The 15,785-nt window shown below is 44.0% G+C and overlaps 1 protein-coding gene across 8 annotated transcripts in view; it reads right to left on the bottom strand.

Moving 5' to 3' along the window:
* Positions 1 to 15,785, bottom strand: part of CYFIP2 (cytoplasmic FMR1 interacting protein 2) — a 134,122-nt gene that overhangs the window by 101,938 nt on the left and 16,399 nt on the right. For 4 of the 8 annotated variants that reach the window (XM_025389274.1, XM_025389269.1, XM_025389275.1 and 1 more), the window contains exons 2-5: positions 12,575 to 12,714; positions 10,946 to 11,035; positions 2,854 to 2,931; positions 940 to 1,041 (exon numbers count right to left, since the gene is read on the bottom strand). In XM_025389274.1, the coding sequence (XP_025245059.1) occupies positions 940 to 1,041; positions 2,854 to 2,931; positions 10,946 to 11,035; positions 12,575 to 12,691 (387 nt within the window). In that variant the 5' untranslated portion in view covers positions 12,692 to 12,714. Of the gene's footprint in view, positions 1 to 939; positions 1,042 to 2,853; positions 2,932 to 10,945; positions 11,036 to 12,574; positions 12,715 to 15,785 lie in introns of those variants that run through there. The other 4 variants (XM_025389271.1, XM_025389272.1, XM_025389276.1 and 1 more) reach the window with 4 other exon arrangements.

Here is a 15,785-nt window from a genome sequence, read left to right as displayed (position 1 = left end):
CTAATGGCTATGGCACTAGACAGCATAGTTCTAAATTATTCCAGATCCTCCCTTCTGTAAATACCTCTCATCAGGGGACTCTCAGTTTCACACTCAATCAGTTTCTGGATAGTTCTTCTCTCTTGGCCCTGCCTTCCCCAAAAGATTTTGGGCTCCCGAAGGCAGGTCCATGATGCTAACAGCCGCTGCAATTTGTGAAACCTACTCTGACCAGGGTCCCACTTGGCTCTTTACAAACAGACCTCATTTATTCTCACCATAAACCTGGGAAGCAGGTCATTTTCAAGGTGAACAACCCCAAGGTGTCAGAGACGTTAAATAACTCACAAGCATACAGTTCGAGAGTGAAAGGGCCAGGGATGTGACTTGGGCTTCTCTGCCTCCAAAGGCCATGCTCCCTGCCCAGGCTGCATACCCACACCCCACCTTCCCATTTCCCTCACACCCAGGCCCTTCATTTTATTTCTTAAACACAGCAAGCTCCTTCCAGCCTCAGCCTCAAGGCTTTTGCCTCTGTGATACCTTCTGCCTGAAACCCTTTCCTCCTGGTCACCACAGGTCAGTCTCTCTCTCTAGACTCTCAGCTCAAATGCCACCTCCTGAGAGGCTGTCCCTAAAGCAGCACCCACATCACAGGCACACCCAGAATTTTTCAAAATGTTATTTTACTCAGAGAATTTATTATTCCCTGAATATTAATGTGTATTGCTTATTGTCTGTCTCTCCTCCTACACAAAACACACTCACATACTCACTAGGATGAAAATCACGAGGGCGGGGAGACTCATCTGTCTTGCTCACTCAGGGGTGTGTAAGGCACAGTCAAAAAACATTTGCTGAGTGAATAAATAACATGGCAAAAAAACTGCAGACCCCAATGATTAGAAGACTAGGGGCCTTTTCAGTTCTCCAGATGCAGACCTGCCCCTCCCCACTCACCTGAAAATACATGAACTTCATGAGCTTGGTGACCTCCGGCTCCAGCACCTCCACTGTCTTCTCATAGATCTCTACTCGGTTGGGCTGCTCGTTGCATTTCACCTGTGGGGGACGGTAGGGGCACACACATCCTGGTTTGCCCAGGCAGTCCTGGTTCACACCTGTTGTTTTATTACTGTTTTTTGTTTTGTTTCGTTTTGTTTTTGAGACAGGGTCTTGCTCTGTCATCCAGACTAGAGGGCAGTGTCATGATCATGGCTCACCGAAACCTCAACCTTCCAGGCTCAAGTGATCCTCCCAACTCAGCCTCCCAAGTAGGTGGGACTTCAGGCATGCACCACCACATCCAGCGAATTTTTGTAGTTTGTGTAGGGATGGCGTCTCACTATGTTGTCCAAGCTGGTCTTGAACTCCTGGGCTCAAGCAATCCTCCCACCTCAGCCTCTCAAATTGCTGGGATTATAGGCATGAGCCACCATGTGCGGCCCTGTGGTCTTATTAATAGGGCTCTTTTTCACTCTCAAATATACCTGATTTTGGATGATAACTGATCTGCTCATCCCAGCAAGAGGAGATTTGGGTATCCCCTGCTTCACCAGGATGGCAGGGGGCAGAAATGCTCCCCAGACACTGGCTGCAGGAAAGGAACCAGTTCGTCCCAAGAACAAAACCCTCCTTCCTTTTTCTCAGTTCTGTGCCCTGTCCGTGAGCTACTGACATGTTCATGTTGATCTGCAAGCTCTCCTTCCTTCAGTCTTTCCCCTGTCCTCACTCCAGCAGGGTCCAGCTGGATTCTAAGCAGAGAGAAATGTTCTTTCCATTGTTCTGGATACACCTGGGACAAAGCTCCCCTAGACCTACCCACGCCCATTTCCCCTGCTCTGCAGTTTTCACCAGTGTGCACATCAGAAACCCATGGCAGACATCCTCACAACGCACACACCAAGGCTGCTAATGGATACACGGGATCTGAAGAGTGCGCCAAGGTAAGCACAGGGACATTCTTCACACTATTGCTTAGAAAGTCTTACAATGGCAGCATCATGCTAAATATCCACTAGTTGACGATTAAGTGGATAAAATATGCTACAATCACATAATATCACTGTGAGCTGTTAGAAGGAATGAGACAATTCTATGTAACCAGGAAACAAAGTCACCATAAACAGGTGAAAAAAGTGACAGAATAGTCAGGTCCCATTTTTGTTAAGTGAAACAAGACAGCATGTGTGCTCATATATAAGACAGGCAGAGAAAATCTGAAAGGATGCAAACCAAACCATTAATAGTAGTTACTGCTGGGGCCTAGAATTAGGATGAAGGGGCAGGAATAGTTTCTCTTTACACACCTGTGGCTTGCTGACTTTGTTGCCATAGGACCCGCTAATTACATGCTGATGGCACTGATGGTAATAAAAATATCTGTATGTGTCAACATGAAAAAAGTCAGTAAGTAAGAATTAAGTGGGGAAAAAAGCAAGTGGCAGAACAATAGAAACATGAAACAATACATTTTTGTAAATAATAATTTACAAAATAATATTCATGCCAGGAAAAAGATCCAGAAGAGTATGTCACAGAGTGTACATGGCCATCCTATGGCGGGAGGTGGGTTTGGGTGGTTGGGGTGAGGCAGTGGGAACATCTTGCTTTTTACTTCATACCCTCTGCAGTGGTTTTGGTGTCATGTAGTTACCATATACTGCTTTGGAAATAAAATATATTGAACAAATGTGTTTTCAGTCCCTCCACATGGGTCCCCGTCATCACTTTTATGGGAAGCTCTCTGAATGTCTTCCAGGTTCTTCCTTGGATAAGAGGACCTGCTTGACTCAGCTCTCTGGTTTGGGGATGAAGTCGGGGTTAGTAATGCCCTCTGGAGGGGAAAGAGACACACAGCAAGGACAGTCTCACCTGGGGAATGGCCCGGGAACAGCTGCGCCAGGTGTACAGCATGACCGCATACTCGTGTCCTTCCTCCAGCATCTCATTCTGAAATGGTAAAACAGCCTCAGCAGGGAAGAACCAGATGGGTGCTACCAGGCTTCAAAAGCCCCCAGGTCCTCACTGCTTATGGAATGGTCCATGGACCTGCAGCATGGACATCACCTGGGGACCTTACTGGAAATGCAGACTCTCAGGCCCCTCCCTGGGCCTATGTAATAAGAATCTGCATTTCAACAAAATTCCCAGGTGACTCACATACACAATGAGTTTGAGAAGAACTCACCCTCAGGCCACATTTTCCCAAACAGATGGATGGCTACCTTAGAAAGAATGGGGCAGAGCTATGTGCCACCCAGATATAACGTTAGCAAGAAAATAAGCAAGTAGCAAAACAGTATGTACAGCAGATAGGTTAAAAAACAAAACAGAAATAGTTATGAAAGTATATTATCAAAACTGCCTTTGCAAAGATTATGACAGTGAGAGAAATCTGACATAGTTGATGCCATCTTGCTTCTAACCTCCAAACTGTCCTTGGTCATTCCTGGATGCAGGCTAAGCTAACTTTGGGAGGAATTTCGTTGACAGTTTAACCTTAAAGCAAGGATGATAATAGCCCTTTCCAAAACTAAACTGCCTTTGTAAAACTAATGAAAGTCCACAAGGTTAGGATTATGAGAGGTGTGTGAATTCTGCTTAAGATGTAGGCATACTTTCCATAATCCCTTACTACTTAGGAGTCATGTGGCTGGAGGTCACAAGATTTGGGACTTCCCCAGTTGCTCTTACTAATACCAACACTATTGTAGAATGTAAGATTGGTCTTTTGAGAAGTTCTTCAGACTGACTCCACCTGGACTTTTGGGACTTGACTGGTCCAATGGCCCCCACCCAGAGGCAGCCTCAGCACATGAAGCCTGTTTTCTACACTCCATGACTGCATCCCCAATCAATCAGCACCCATTTCCTAGCCCCATGCCCACCAAACTATTCTGGAAAAAAGTCTAACCTCCATGCTTTTGAGGAGACTGACTTGCCTAGTAACTCTGTCTCCTTTGTGGGCAGCCTCATATTGATTAAACTCCTTCTTTACTGCAGTACCACTGTCTCAGTGAATTGGTTTTGTCTGTGCCGTGGACAGGAAAAACCCGTCAGGTGATTACATTATTACGTATTGAAAAAAATTTCAGTGCAACATGCACCAAGCTATGAATAGCAAGTGCTCTGTGGGGCTGGATTGTTTTGCATTGCTTTTTAAAAAGTCCTACAGCACTATAATGCTCATACTTTTATAAGAGCCCATGTACTATCTCATAAGCAGGAAAATGATTAATATCAATTTTTAATAATAAGCAGAGCAGATGGGAAAACCGACAACAGCATGAAAAACTAATGTGAAAAAATACAGTCATGACTCATCTCACTGAGGAAGTGTTACTGTGGAAAGAGACCTAAACTCAAGGTCCAAATATCTGGGCTCAAGGCTGGGCATGGTGGCTCACACGTGTAATCCTAGCGCTTTGAAAGGCTGAGGTGGGTGGATCACCTGAGGTCAGGAGTTCAAGATGAGCCTGGCCAAAATGGCAAAACCCCGTCTCTACTAAAAATACAAAAATTAGCCAGGTGTGGTGGCGGGCGCCTGCAATTTCAGCTACTCGGGAGGCTGAGGCAGGAGAATTGCATGAGCCCGGGAGGCAGAGGCTGCAGTGAGCTTAGATTGCACCACTGCACTCACAGCCTGGGTGACAGAGTGAGACTTCACCTCAGACATACATACATACCTACATACATACATAAACATGTGGGCTAAAATACCAGCTTCATCACTTATTAGCCCTTTAGTCTACTGTAAATCACTTATCCTAAAATTCTGCACTTAGTCATCTGTTAAATCACGATAATAATAATCTCATACAATTTTATGAGAATTAAATGGAACACACACACATACTCTTGGTAATCTATGAAGTGAGTCAGGACAGTAATCTGGCAGTGTTACAACATGTTAACCACAGATTTACCATTCGACCCAGTAACTCCTGGGTATGTGTATACCCAAGAGTACTGAAAACAAATATCCACACAGAAAAATGTGTAGATTCAAGATTTGCAAGTAACACAAATATTCATAGCAGCATTATTCAAAATAGCTCAATAACCTGAGTGTCCATCAACGGATGGATGGATAAGTAAAATGTGGCATATCCATACAATTAATTATTTGGCAATACAAAGTAATGAACTACTGATACACGCTGCCACATGGATGAACTCTGAAAACACTATGCTGGTCAGGCATGGTGGCTCATGTCTGTAATCCCAGCACTTTGGGAGGCCGAGGCAGGCGGATCACCTGAGGTCGGGAGTTCGAGGCCAGCCTGATGAACACGGAGAAACCCCATCTCTACTAAAAATAAAAAATTAGCCAGGCGTGGTGGCGCATGCCTGTAATCCCAGCTACTTGGGAGGCTGAGGCAGGAGAATCGCTTGAACCCAGGAGGCGGAGGTTGTGGTGAGCCAAGACCGTGCCATTGCACTCCAGCCTGGGCAACAAGAGTAAAACTCTGTCTCAAAAAAAGAAAGAAAAGAAAAAAAAGAAAAGAAAAGAAAAGGAAAGGAGAGGGAGAGAGAGAGAGAGCGAGAGAAAGAGAGAGAGAGAGAGAAAGAAAAGAAAAGAAAAGAAATAAAGAAAACATTATGCTAAGTAAAAGAAGCCAGACACAAAAGGTCCCATATTGGATTATTTATTTAGATGAAAATAGGCAAATCCATAGAAACAGAAAGTATATTAGTGACTGCCAGGAGGTCGGGGGGTGAGAGGAATTGGGATTGATTGCTAACAGGTCCAGGGTATCTTTTAGGGGTGATGAAAATTAGGTAGTAGCCATGGCTGTGTAACATTGTGAATATGCTAAAAACTACTGAATTGTACACTTTAAATGGAAATACACCTTGAAAAAAAAGTCAACAAAAAAAGAATTTTACTAGGCCATCTCTTTTTATAAATGTTTGTATCTACACTAAAAAATGAACTTCAGGTCGGGCGTGTTGCCTTATGCCTGTAATCCCAGCACTTTGGGAGGCCAAGGCAGGCAGATCATGAAGTTAGGAGATTGAGACCATCCTGGCTAACACGGTGAAACCCTGCCTCTGCTAAAAATACAAAAAAGTAGCCAGGCATGGTGGCGGGCACCTATAGTCCCAGCCACTCGGGAGGCTGAGGCAGGAGAATGGCATGAACCCGGGAGGCGGAGCTTGCAGTGAGCCGAGATCGCACCACTGCACTCTAGCCTGGGCGACAGAGCAAGACTCCATCTCAAAATAAATAAATAAAATAAATAAATAAATAAATAACTTTATTTTAAAATCCACATATCACCATTTCATAATATCTTATTAGTACAATAGCAGATTAATTTACTTATGACAGTTCTGTTTTCAACAGCAAATGTCATTGCCAAGTCACACTTACAATGATTAATTTAGAGAACTTTGAAAATCAGTAACATGTTGTCCTTGAGAACAGGGAGAGCCAATCAAGCCTGTGGGTCCCGCAGTCATCTGCCTCAGAACACATGTCAAAAAGGGGAAGTGACAGTCAGTCATGTAAGGAACATGTGTCTACTTTTAGCACTGAACTGCCTGCCAACAGGTGTAATTCCAACTCATGCATTCAGTGAATGTTTAACTGGGTACTCACGGGTCCCAGGCTCTGTGCTTTGTGCCGCAAACAGCGCAGTGAACAAGAAGAATGTGAACTCTGCCCTGCGGACAGTTTGGCCATCAGCCAGATCTGTCATATAATTATGCTGGAATGTAGAGGTTAGGATTGTGCGGTGGAAAGAGCCCTGAGTGGGGAAACTTGAGTACTGGTCCTCACTCTTCTTGGGCCCATCTTTTAATTTTTAATGTCTTAGTTTCCTTACTTGGAGGTAAAGAGTTGGCCTGAATCATTGGTGTTCAGCCCTGGTTGTACATTAGAGTTACCTGGGGAACTTTGACGCCTAAGCCAGGCCCCAAACTAACTATTTATCCCTGGGGATGGGGTGGGACATTGGTGTTTTTAAACAATCCCCAGGTTGATTCTCTTGTGTAGCCCACATTGACAGCTTCAGGAGTAAGGATCTCTAAAGTCCTTTACATTTCTAATATTCTGAAAGTCCACGACTTAAACCCAATGTGAGTCTGGCTCAAATTTTCTGTAGTGGCAGATTCAGTGATCACTCAGCCCCCATCTGACCCCCAGCAAAGAACCTTCAACTCTTCCATATAGTTGGTCAATTATGTGGTTTGTGCACTTCCCCTCCTCTTTTCTCTGGTTATCCTGCCCTTCAAGAGATTCACCTTGACCAAGTAGGGGGCAGGAGACATACAAGAAGATGAGCATCTCATATGCCCACATTGCTGCTGAGAAGCTACCCTAGAAAGACTGGGAAAGGCATGAGGAGGACACTGTTGACTGAAGGGAGATTTTGACGTTATCCGGGAATGTCAGCATTGCATGCCACTCATGACTCATGCCTAAGCCACATCAACACTCTCCCTGTGTAGGCAGAATAATGGTCTCCCAAAGATGTCTGCACCCTAATCCCTGGTGCCCATGAATATGTTCCTTCACAGGGAAAGAGGGAGTTTACAGATGTGATCAAGTTAAGAGCCTTGCAATGGGGGTAGGGGGTGGTGGTGGTGATTCTGGATTATCCTGGGGAGCCCAGTGTAAACACAAGGTACTCATAAGCAAAAGAGGGAGGCAGAAGAGTCAGAGAAGGAGATTTGAAGATGCAGGCAGAGATCAGAGTGATGTCACTGCTGGCTGGGGGCCATGAGTCAAGGAATGTAGACACCTCTAGAAGGTGGAAAAGGCAAGGGAACAGACTTTCCCCTGGAGCCTGCAGAAGGAATGTGGCCCTGCTGGCACCCTGATTTTAACTCAGTAAGACCCATGTCAGACTTCTGACCTGACAGAACTGTGAGCAAATAAATCAGTGTTGTTCTAAGCCACTAAGTTTGTGACACTCTGTTAGGGCAGCAACAGAAAATGAACACCATCACCCTCCAACCTAGCCCCTCCTTCCGACTGCCCTGTTGGTGACTTGACCTGGTCTTCCTGGGAACTCAGTCAGTGCAGTTCCAGCTGACTGCTAAGCCAGTGTCCCTCACATCCATATCCTCTTAGCTGTACCCCAGTGCCATCCCCCTCATTCGACCTTGAATACCTGCAGTGTAGATAACTTTAATTATCTTGACAAATTTATTTGCCCCATTCCTACTTGCAACTCATTCTACATATAACTAACACATGGAACCTGTCCCCCAAACAGAGTTCTGTTCACATCTCTTCTAAGGATAAATATTTTCCATTGCTTTTAATTTTTTATTAAATAAACTAAAGCCTTCTGTTATGGGCTAGACTGTGTGCCCCCCAGATTTATATGTTGAAGCCCTAACCCCACAGGACCTCAGAATGTGACTGTATTTGGAGATAGGGCCTTTAAAGAGGTAATTAAGTTAAAATGAGGCCATTAGAGAGGGCCCTGATCCAATCTGACTGGTGTCCTTATAAAAAGAGGAAATCTGGACACACAGAAAGAAGGTGCCAGTGATGTGTGCACACAGAGAAGAGACCACGTGAGGATGCAGAGAGAAGCAGCCATCTGGAAGCCAAGGAAAGAAACCTCAGGAAAAACCAAACCTACGGACACCCTGATCTTGGACTTTTAACCTCCAGAATGGGGAGAAAATACATTTTTACTGTTTAAGCCACTTCATCTGTAGCACTTTGTTATGGTATCCAAGCAAATGAATACACCCTCCATGCCCCGACACATTATTTGTAGGGAATCTATAAACAATATCCCTATATGTACTTTACAGTCCAAACCAGTCACTCCTTGAAAATCCTTGCCCTGTGCCTTTGCTCACACTGGCTCTTCCACATGCTGTGCTCTCCCCATCTCATCTTGGACTGGTAAAATTCTAACTGTGTGAGACAGCACGGAACAGGAGAAAGAGATCAGGACTGGGAGTCAGTCCTGGATTTCAGGTCCAGTCCTGTGATTTACTAGTTGTGAGATCATGAGCAACCTGCTTATTAACTTTTCTAGGCCTCAGTTTTCTCATCCCTAAAATGGATATAATGATCACTTTGCAAGTCACAGGGCTGTTATAAAGCCCCAATAATATAATATATGAAAATGCCTTACATATATTTTAAAGTATACTGTGTCTACAAGGTATCATTATCCTCCTACAAGGCCTCACACAAAAGCCACTTCCTTCATCAAGCTTTCTCTGACTCTCTCAAGGTTCCTTCAAAAACACAGAACTTTGAACTTTTATCATGACATTTACCCCTAACTTTGCATATTTTTGTTTGTCTGTAAGGCATAGTCTGGAGCAAAGGTTTTGTAGTCAGGCAGACCTTGATCTAGAGCTGTCACTTGTCAGCTGCAGGACCCTGAGTAAGGTACGTAATTTTTCTGGGCTCCAGTTTTCCCCATCTGCAAAATGGATATGACAATAGAACCTACCTCACAGGGTTGATGTGAGGAGCAAATGAGACAATGCATCTAAAATATCTGTATAGAAAAAGCATTCAATAAATGGTAAGCTTGTCAATTTCCCACTTGACTCACTGAGGATCAGGACTGGCCCCTATCTGTCCTTGCATATCTCTCCAGCATTTACACGGTCCTCTGTGGGCACCAGCGACACAATACTTACTGAATGAATGAGCAGAGTTTGTCAACACAAGGTTACGGGAAATAACTGATACAGTGCTATGGTTGGAGTGCGTTCCCCAAAGTTCATGTGTTAGAAACTTAAACCTCCAGTGCAACAGTGTTGAGAGGTGAGTACTTTAAGAGGTGATCAGGTCACGAGGGCTCTACCCCCATGAAAAAATTAATGCTGTTATTATGGGGGTGGGTTCCTTATAAAGGATGAGTTTGGCCCCCTTCCCTCTCTCTCCTACCCACGTCATGCCTTCTGCCATGGCATGATGCAATAAGAAGGCTCTCACTGGATACTGTCCCCTCAATCTTGGACTTTCCAGCCTCCATAACCATGAACCAATAAACTACTACTCTTGTTTTTTTTGAGATAGGGTCTTGCTCTGTTGCCCAGGCTGGAGTGCAGTGGCATGATCACAAGTCACTGCAGCCTCAACCTCCTGGGCTCAAGCGATCCTCCCACCTGAGTCTCCCACGTAGCTGCAACTATAGGTGTGCGCCACCTCACCCAGCTAATTTTTAAATTTTTTGTAGAGACAGGGTCTTGCCATGTTGCCCAGGCTGGTCTCGAACTCCTGAGCTCAAGGGATCCTCCTACCTCAGCCTCCCAAAGTGCTGAGGTTAGGGGCATGAGCTACCGTACCTGGCCTAAGCTTCTACTTATTATAAATTACCCAGTCTGCAGTTTCCTTGTTATAGCAACACAAAATGAGCTAAGACATATAGTGTCAAAGGTCTATGGAGCCACAGGCAGGGTCTATGAACACGGAATTTGGAATTCTTTAAATTGTAGTGCTGCATGAGAATAAAAGCAATGGAAGCCTAATAGAGAAGGGGAGGAGCCCTCCACAGATGAATCAGACTCTAGAAGAGAAAATAAGAACTAACCCTATTTGCACGTGATTTAGGCCATCAGCTTTTTTGAGTAACTGTTACTCCAAAACCAAAGCCAATGTCCCTTTTTCAAGGAACCTTTTGCTTTGCTCGAGACAAAATTCCACACATTCATTAACCTATAAACAAGGCAGGATCCAATTACATGTTAACCCAAAAAGCTATAGGAGCTCAGGGAAGTGAATAGTGGAGACTCAGTTGGGCCCTAACAGTTAAGGAGTATTCACAAAGCCAGACGATAAAGGGGAACAGTATGTTTCTAGGCACGGAGAGGGGATGGGGCAGAATGTAAGAGTGGGCTTAAGCAGATGCTTCTGACTGAGGAAGGGGGTTCTTAGAGTAGGTGTGCACATGCCTCTGGCGTGAGAAGCTGCCCATGACCCCTGCCAGCCCAGCAGGGAGCATGTCTGCACATGCGGATCACAGAGACTTACCATGCTGGAGTGAACCGTAGCCTGCTCAATGTACCTTGCAATGCCCGTGACAAATGCATTTCTGTCTTCGAAGTTCGTGTCAAAGTTAGCCTGTGGAATTAGAGGACAGGAACACTTTGGTTGTTAGAAAACAGTTCCAAGTTGGCTGGGCATCCAGGGAACAAACTGCTGTCGACAAACAATGCAAGTTCTCTGTGGGGACCTCCTGCTGCATCACCTTTCATCTTGCCCCTTCCCCACAAAGTCCTACTCTCAATCACACTGGGCAGGAGCTGGCGATGACAGGGCCCGCCATCTGCTTCCCATCAGTAATCAGGTTCACTCGGCTGAGCTTAAGAAGCAGATGCTTAAACTCCACAAGCCCAAATAGCTGCTAAAAGTTAAGATGGGCATTGCTTTGATTAGGCAGTTCCAGAAATACTCACCCAAGGGTGTGGATATATAGGTACAAGAATAATCACTGTGGTAGTTTTCTGTGATTTAAAAAAACTATAAACAACCCAAATGTCCAGCAACAGTGAAAGGCTAAATATACATACATTTTTATATATATATATATAAAATATATATATATATATATGAAAAACAGCATATCCACAAATGGACTTTTAAGTACTATGAGGTGGCTAAGCATAATGTGGTAGTACTGCGGCATTGTCAAGGAAAAATATCCATAATAAATTTTAAGTTAAAAAGCCAACTCATAAAGCAATAAATATAGTATGGTTTTCTTTTGGTAATAACATATATATGTATATATACACAAACACATATATGTATATTTGGTAAAAAAGGTATATATAGGCATAGTTATAGAAAAAATTTATATATTTTTGTATACTTTTTTGTGTACTTTTTGTATTGCTTATAATAAAAAAGATATTTCTATAATTAAAATTTTAATCTGGGTTAGAAGATGTGAATCAATGAAGTTTATGAGCTGAACCTTCAAGCATGTGCTTCATACATGCACTGAAAGAAATTTAAGAATTTATTATGTATTTATATTTAGTCTCCTTTTGCTGCCTGAGAACTATCGAAAGGTCAAACACAGCTAAAACTTTCAAATTAGCATATCCTTTCTTAACATGGCATCTGGCCTGGCACACCCAGACAAGAGGCTATAAGCTGGACTCCTGGCCCTGATGGGTCATAGTTTGGAACAATCTGATGGTGGTTTATCACAAGCTCTGCTACCTTAGGCAAAAGCAAACAACTGTGACCAGCTTCCCTGAGCCATGAGCTGCTATGGGGTGTTGTAGTGTCCTCCTCACATGCATGAAGGAAAAGTAATTACCCAGGCAGGCTCTGGGGTTTCTAAGTTGCAATATTTAATTCATGAGGCCAGAGCTGCCAAAACCTCGGTTGGTACAGCAGCAAGAATAGCCAGGAAGGTATTTGGGGGTCAAAGCAGATCAACAAGACTTCCCTGTGGGAGGGAAATAGTCCTGCAGCACATTTAGTAGCTAATCTGTTCCTTACACTCAGCTCCACCAGTGCACAAGGGACTCCATCAGCTCACGACCTTTCACCTTCTAGATGCAGACCTCTCCCTCTGCCTCAGGGCAAACCCTCTTAGGGGATCCCCAGAATTCCTGGGCCCCCGGTGCTATCTGCCATTTCCATTACCTGGTACATGATGGAGGAAGGCGGGGGCTCGATGCATGGCTGCTGGTCAGGGAGGGGAAGCTCTTCAAGCAGGTCCACGTTGGACAGGGCATCTTCCAGGGTGACGTGCGTGGTCATGGCTGCAGTTTCTGTATTCTGCACTGCGGGAAAGGAAGAGAAAGTCAGTGGAGAATTTCACGGGCCTCTAAAATTCCTCTTAACCACACCATGTCCAGGATCCTTAGGGAGTACAGAGAGAGTTAAAACGCATTGAGGCCACTTCTCCTCACCACTTCTTCCCAAGGTGTTCTCAGTGTGTATCTTTTATATCTGAGGATCTCTTTACGGCTAACAAAGTACTTTGTGTGTACTTGGTCGACCCTCACCACTACCCTCTGTGATCAACGTGGAAGGTGGCACTCTATCCATATAACCGATGAAAAATCAAGGCTCAGAGAAGTTATGTGATGCCCACACAGCCACGTCACCAGGAGCAAGGGACCTCAAGTGGGATGTGAGGACATGGGTCATGGTTAGTTTCTCCACCTTTCGTTCTTCATAAGGATATTTATGAGTTCCACTCTTAAATTACCATGCAATACAATTATTCATGACGGTGACAGCCAAGATAATCAACTGAAAACCAAAGCCCAGGTTTTTAGGCTAATTAAATTGGGATTAAAATAACTCAATTCCTGCAAATCAACCTTCCTTGCAAAGATGGAGGAGCCATTGTCTTCCTTGGCCTGGGTATGTTTTGTGAGTCACATCAAACAAATCAGCCCTAAATGGACATTTCTGTGTCTTAGACCCTGGCACAGCACAGCTGCTTTGATTGTATGTTTGGCAGGATTAGAAGCTGAAGAGAATCTGAACAGCACAGTTACCCAACTCGAGCTAATTCCTATTTTAAGAACTCAGCACCCAGCAAACAGAATACTCATTTTTCCCCCCAAACATATGTGAAACACTGCTTAAAAACTAATCACGATTTAGGCTATAAATCAAGTTCCCACAAGTTTCTTCAAAAATGATAGCCTACAAGTTACATTCACTGTTTATTAAATGTAATGCAATGAAATTAGAAATCAATAATGCAAATTGTAGCAATAAAATCCCATACCTTTGAAAATGTGTAAAACATACTTCAAGGTCATTCAAAACTAAAAGAGGAATTCCAATAGAAATGATAAGATATTTAGAAACGAAAGATGGAAAGCACTAATACATGTCTTCAACACATTTAGCTGAAAGAAAAGAGGAACTAAATGAAGTTAATGTTACACTAAAAAACCTTAAGAGAACAAAAGTCAGCCCAGAGAAATGAGAATAGAGGGACTGAGAGTTACAAAGGCAGACATAAAGCAAAAAACAAAGCAAAATAAAACATAAGAGTAGAGGTAAACAAAAACACTAAAAGCTGAGTTCTAGAAAACAGCTTTTAATAACAATAATAAAGCCAACCCTAAACACACATGATTAAGAGAGACACAAAGAGAAGGGCCACTGTGCTTGTCTGAGAACCCCTTCCTGACCACCTTCGATTCCAAGGAGTTGTGAGATCCCTGGGCTGGAATTTCTCCTGTGAATGTCAGCGAGTTTGCCTTGCTTGTTAGGAAATACGGTGTCTGACATTAGGGGGAAAAAGGACCATCAACACAAGAATTTGGTACAGGGGCTGCAAAGGACTAAAACAACTGCAGAATATACCCAAGGTCATGCTGCCCTGAGACTAATACCTGCCTTAGGCCCAAGGTTGGGAGGGCAGAATGGGGCTGAGCCTTCACTGGCTGCTGTGCAGCTAACCAGATTCACATTTCACTGAGTTCTCGAACACACCTTCCCATCACGTACCATGGCAACAGCAAATGCTGCATCCAGTGAGGGCTCACAGAGCCCAGAGGTAACTTCCCCATCTGCCCTCTGCAGAAGGCTGGTCTCCTAGGGTGGTTTCAGGTCCTCTCCACACCTAAGTTTCTTCCTCTTCTCTACCCCACAGTTCTAAGCGTGGCATTCAGTTCTACAGCAAAACCACTTCACTGATCCATTGAAAGAAAAGGAAAAAAAAGACTCTCTTCCTTCTTATACTACTACTAAGTCCATTTTACGGGAGGGAGTAATGATTTTACTGGGCATAATGATCTGCAGCCTCCAAAGCCCTAGTAATTCTCTTCATTAATTCCAATTATAATAACAGTGAAACATTTCTTTAGCCCTTACTTTGCGTCAGACACTACGCGAAGTACTCAACTATTTCATTCTTGTATCCACCCTATAAAGGTAGGTACTATGATTACTCCCAGTCTATAGATGAACAAACAGAACCTCAGCATTTAATTTCACAGGATCAAGCGCTGGCAACTGGTGGAGGGAAGGCTGGCCCAGGTTTGTCCAGCTCCATAGTCTGAAGTCAGCTTCATTACTACATACTTCCCTCCAAGGACTCACGCTCGCATTTTGAGATTACACTTGATGAGTGGAGGTTTATTTCATACCAACCTCTACACTAGGTGTTTTCAAAAACTATGCATTAATGGTTCTTGGCCCTGCTTGCGCCAAAAAATCATGTGCACAGCTTCTAAATAACAAAATGCCTGGGTTCCAACCAGGGGACCAGGAAGACTGCATTTGAAAGGTGTCCTATCTCATTTTCAATAAGGAAAATCCAGATGAAACTTACAAGGAGATACACCATTTCTCACTGATTAGATCGACTCAAATCCAAAAGTTTGACCACACATGCTGTTGGCAAGGCTATGGAGAAAAAGGCTCTCCCAAACATAGTTGGTAGGCATGGCAAAATGACACAACTCCCGTGGGAGGAAATCTGCAATATCTAACAAACTTCCATAAGCATTTTACCCTTTGACCAGCAATCCCACTTCCAGGAATCTGTCCCAAAGATGCACTGACAAAAATACGCAAAGATAAATGCACAAGGCCATTCACAGCAGGACTACTTGTGATAGCAAAAACTGAAAACAGCAAACATTCATTGATATAGTTAGGATACTTGCCCTCACCCAAATCTCATCTTAAATTCTAATCCCCAGTGTTGGAGGTGGGGCCTGGTGGGAGGCGTTTGGATCATGAGGGTGGGTCCCTCATGAATGGCTTGGGCTATCCCCTTGGTGATGAATGAGATCTGAGTTCACAGGAGATCTGGTCATTTAAAAGTGTGTGACACCCCCCTCCCCTACACTGCCCACTCTCTTGCTCTTGCTTTCACCAC

Source organism: Theropithecus gelada, chromosome 6 (genome assembly GCF_003255815.1).
Source record: "Theropithecus gelada isolate Dixy chromosome 6, Tgel_1.0, whole genome shotgun sequence".
Lineage (NCBI taxonomy): Eukaryota > Metazoa > Chordata > Mammalia > Primates > Cercopithecidae > Theropithecus > Theropithecus gelada.
The sequence above is the reverse complement of the archived record's forward strand: the minus strand, read 5'-3'. Positions and strand labels throughout refer to the sequence as shown.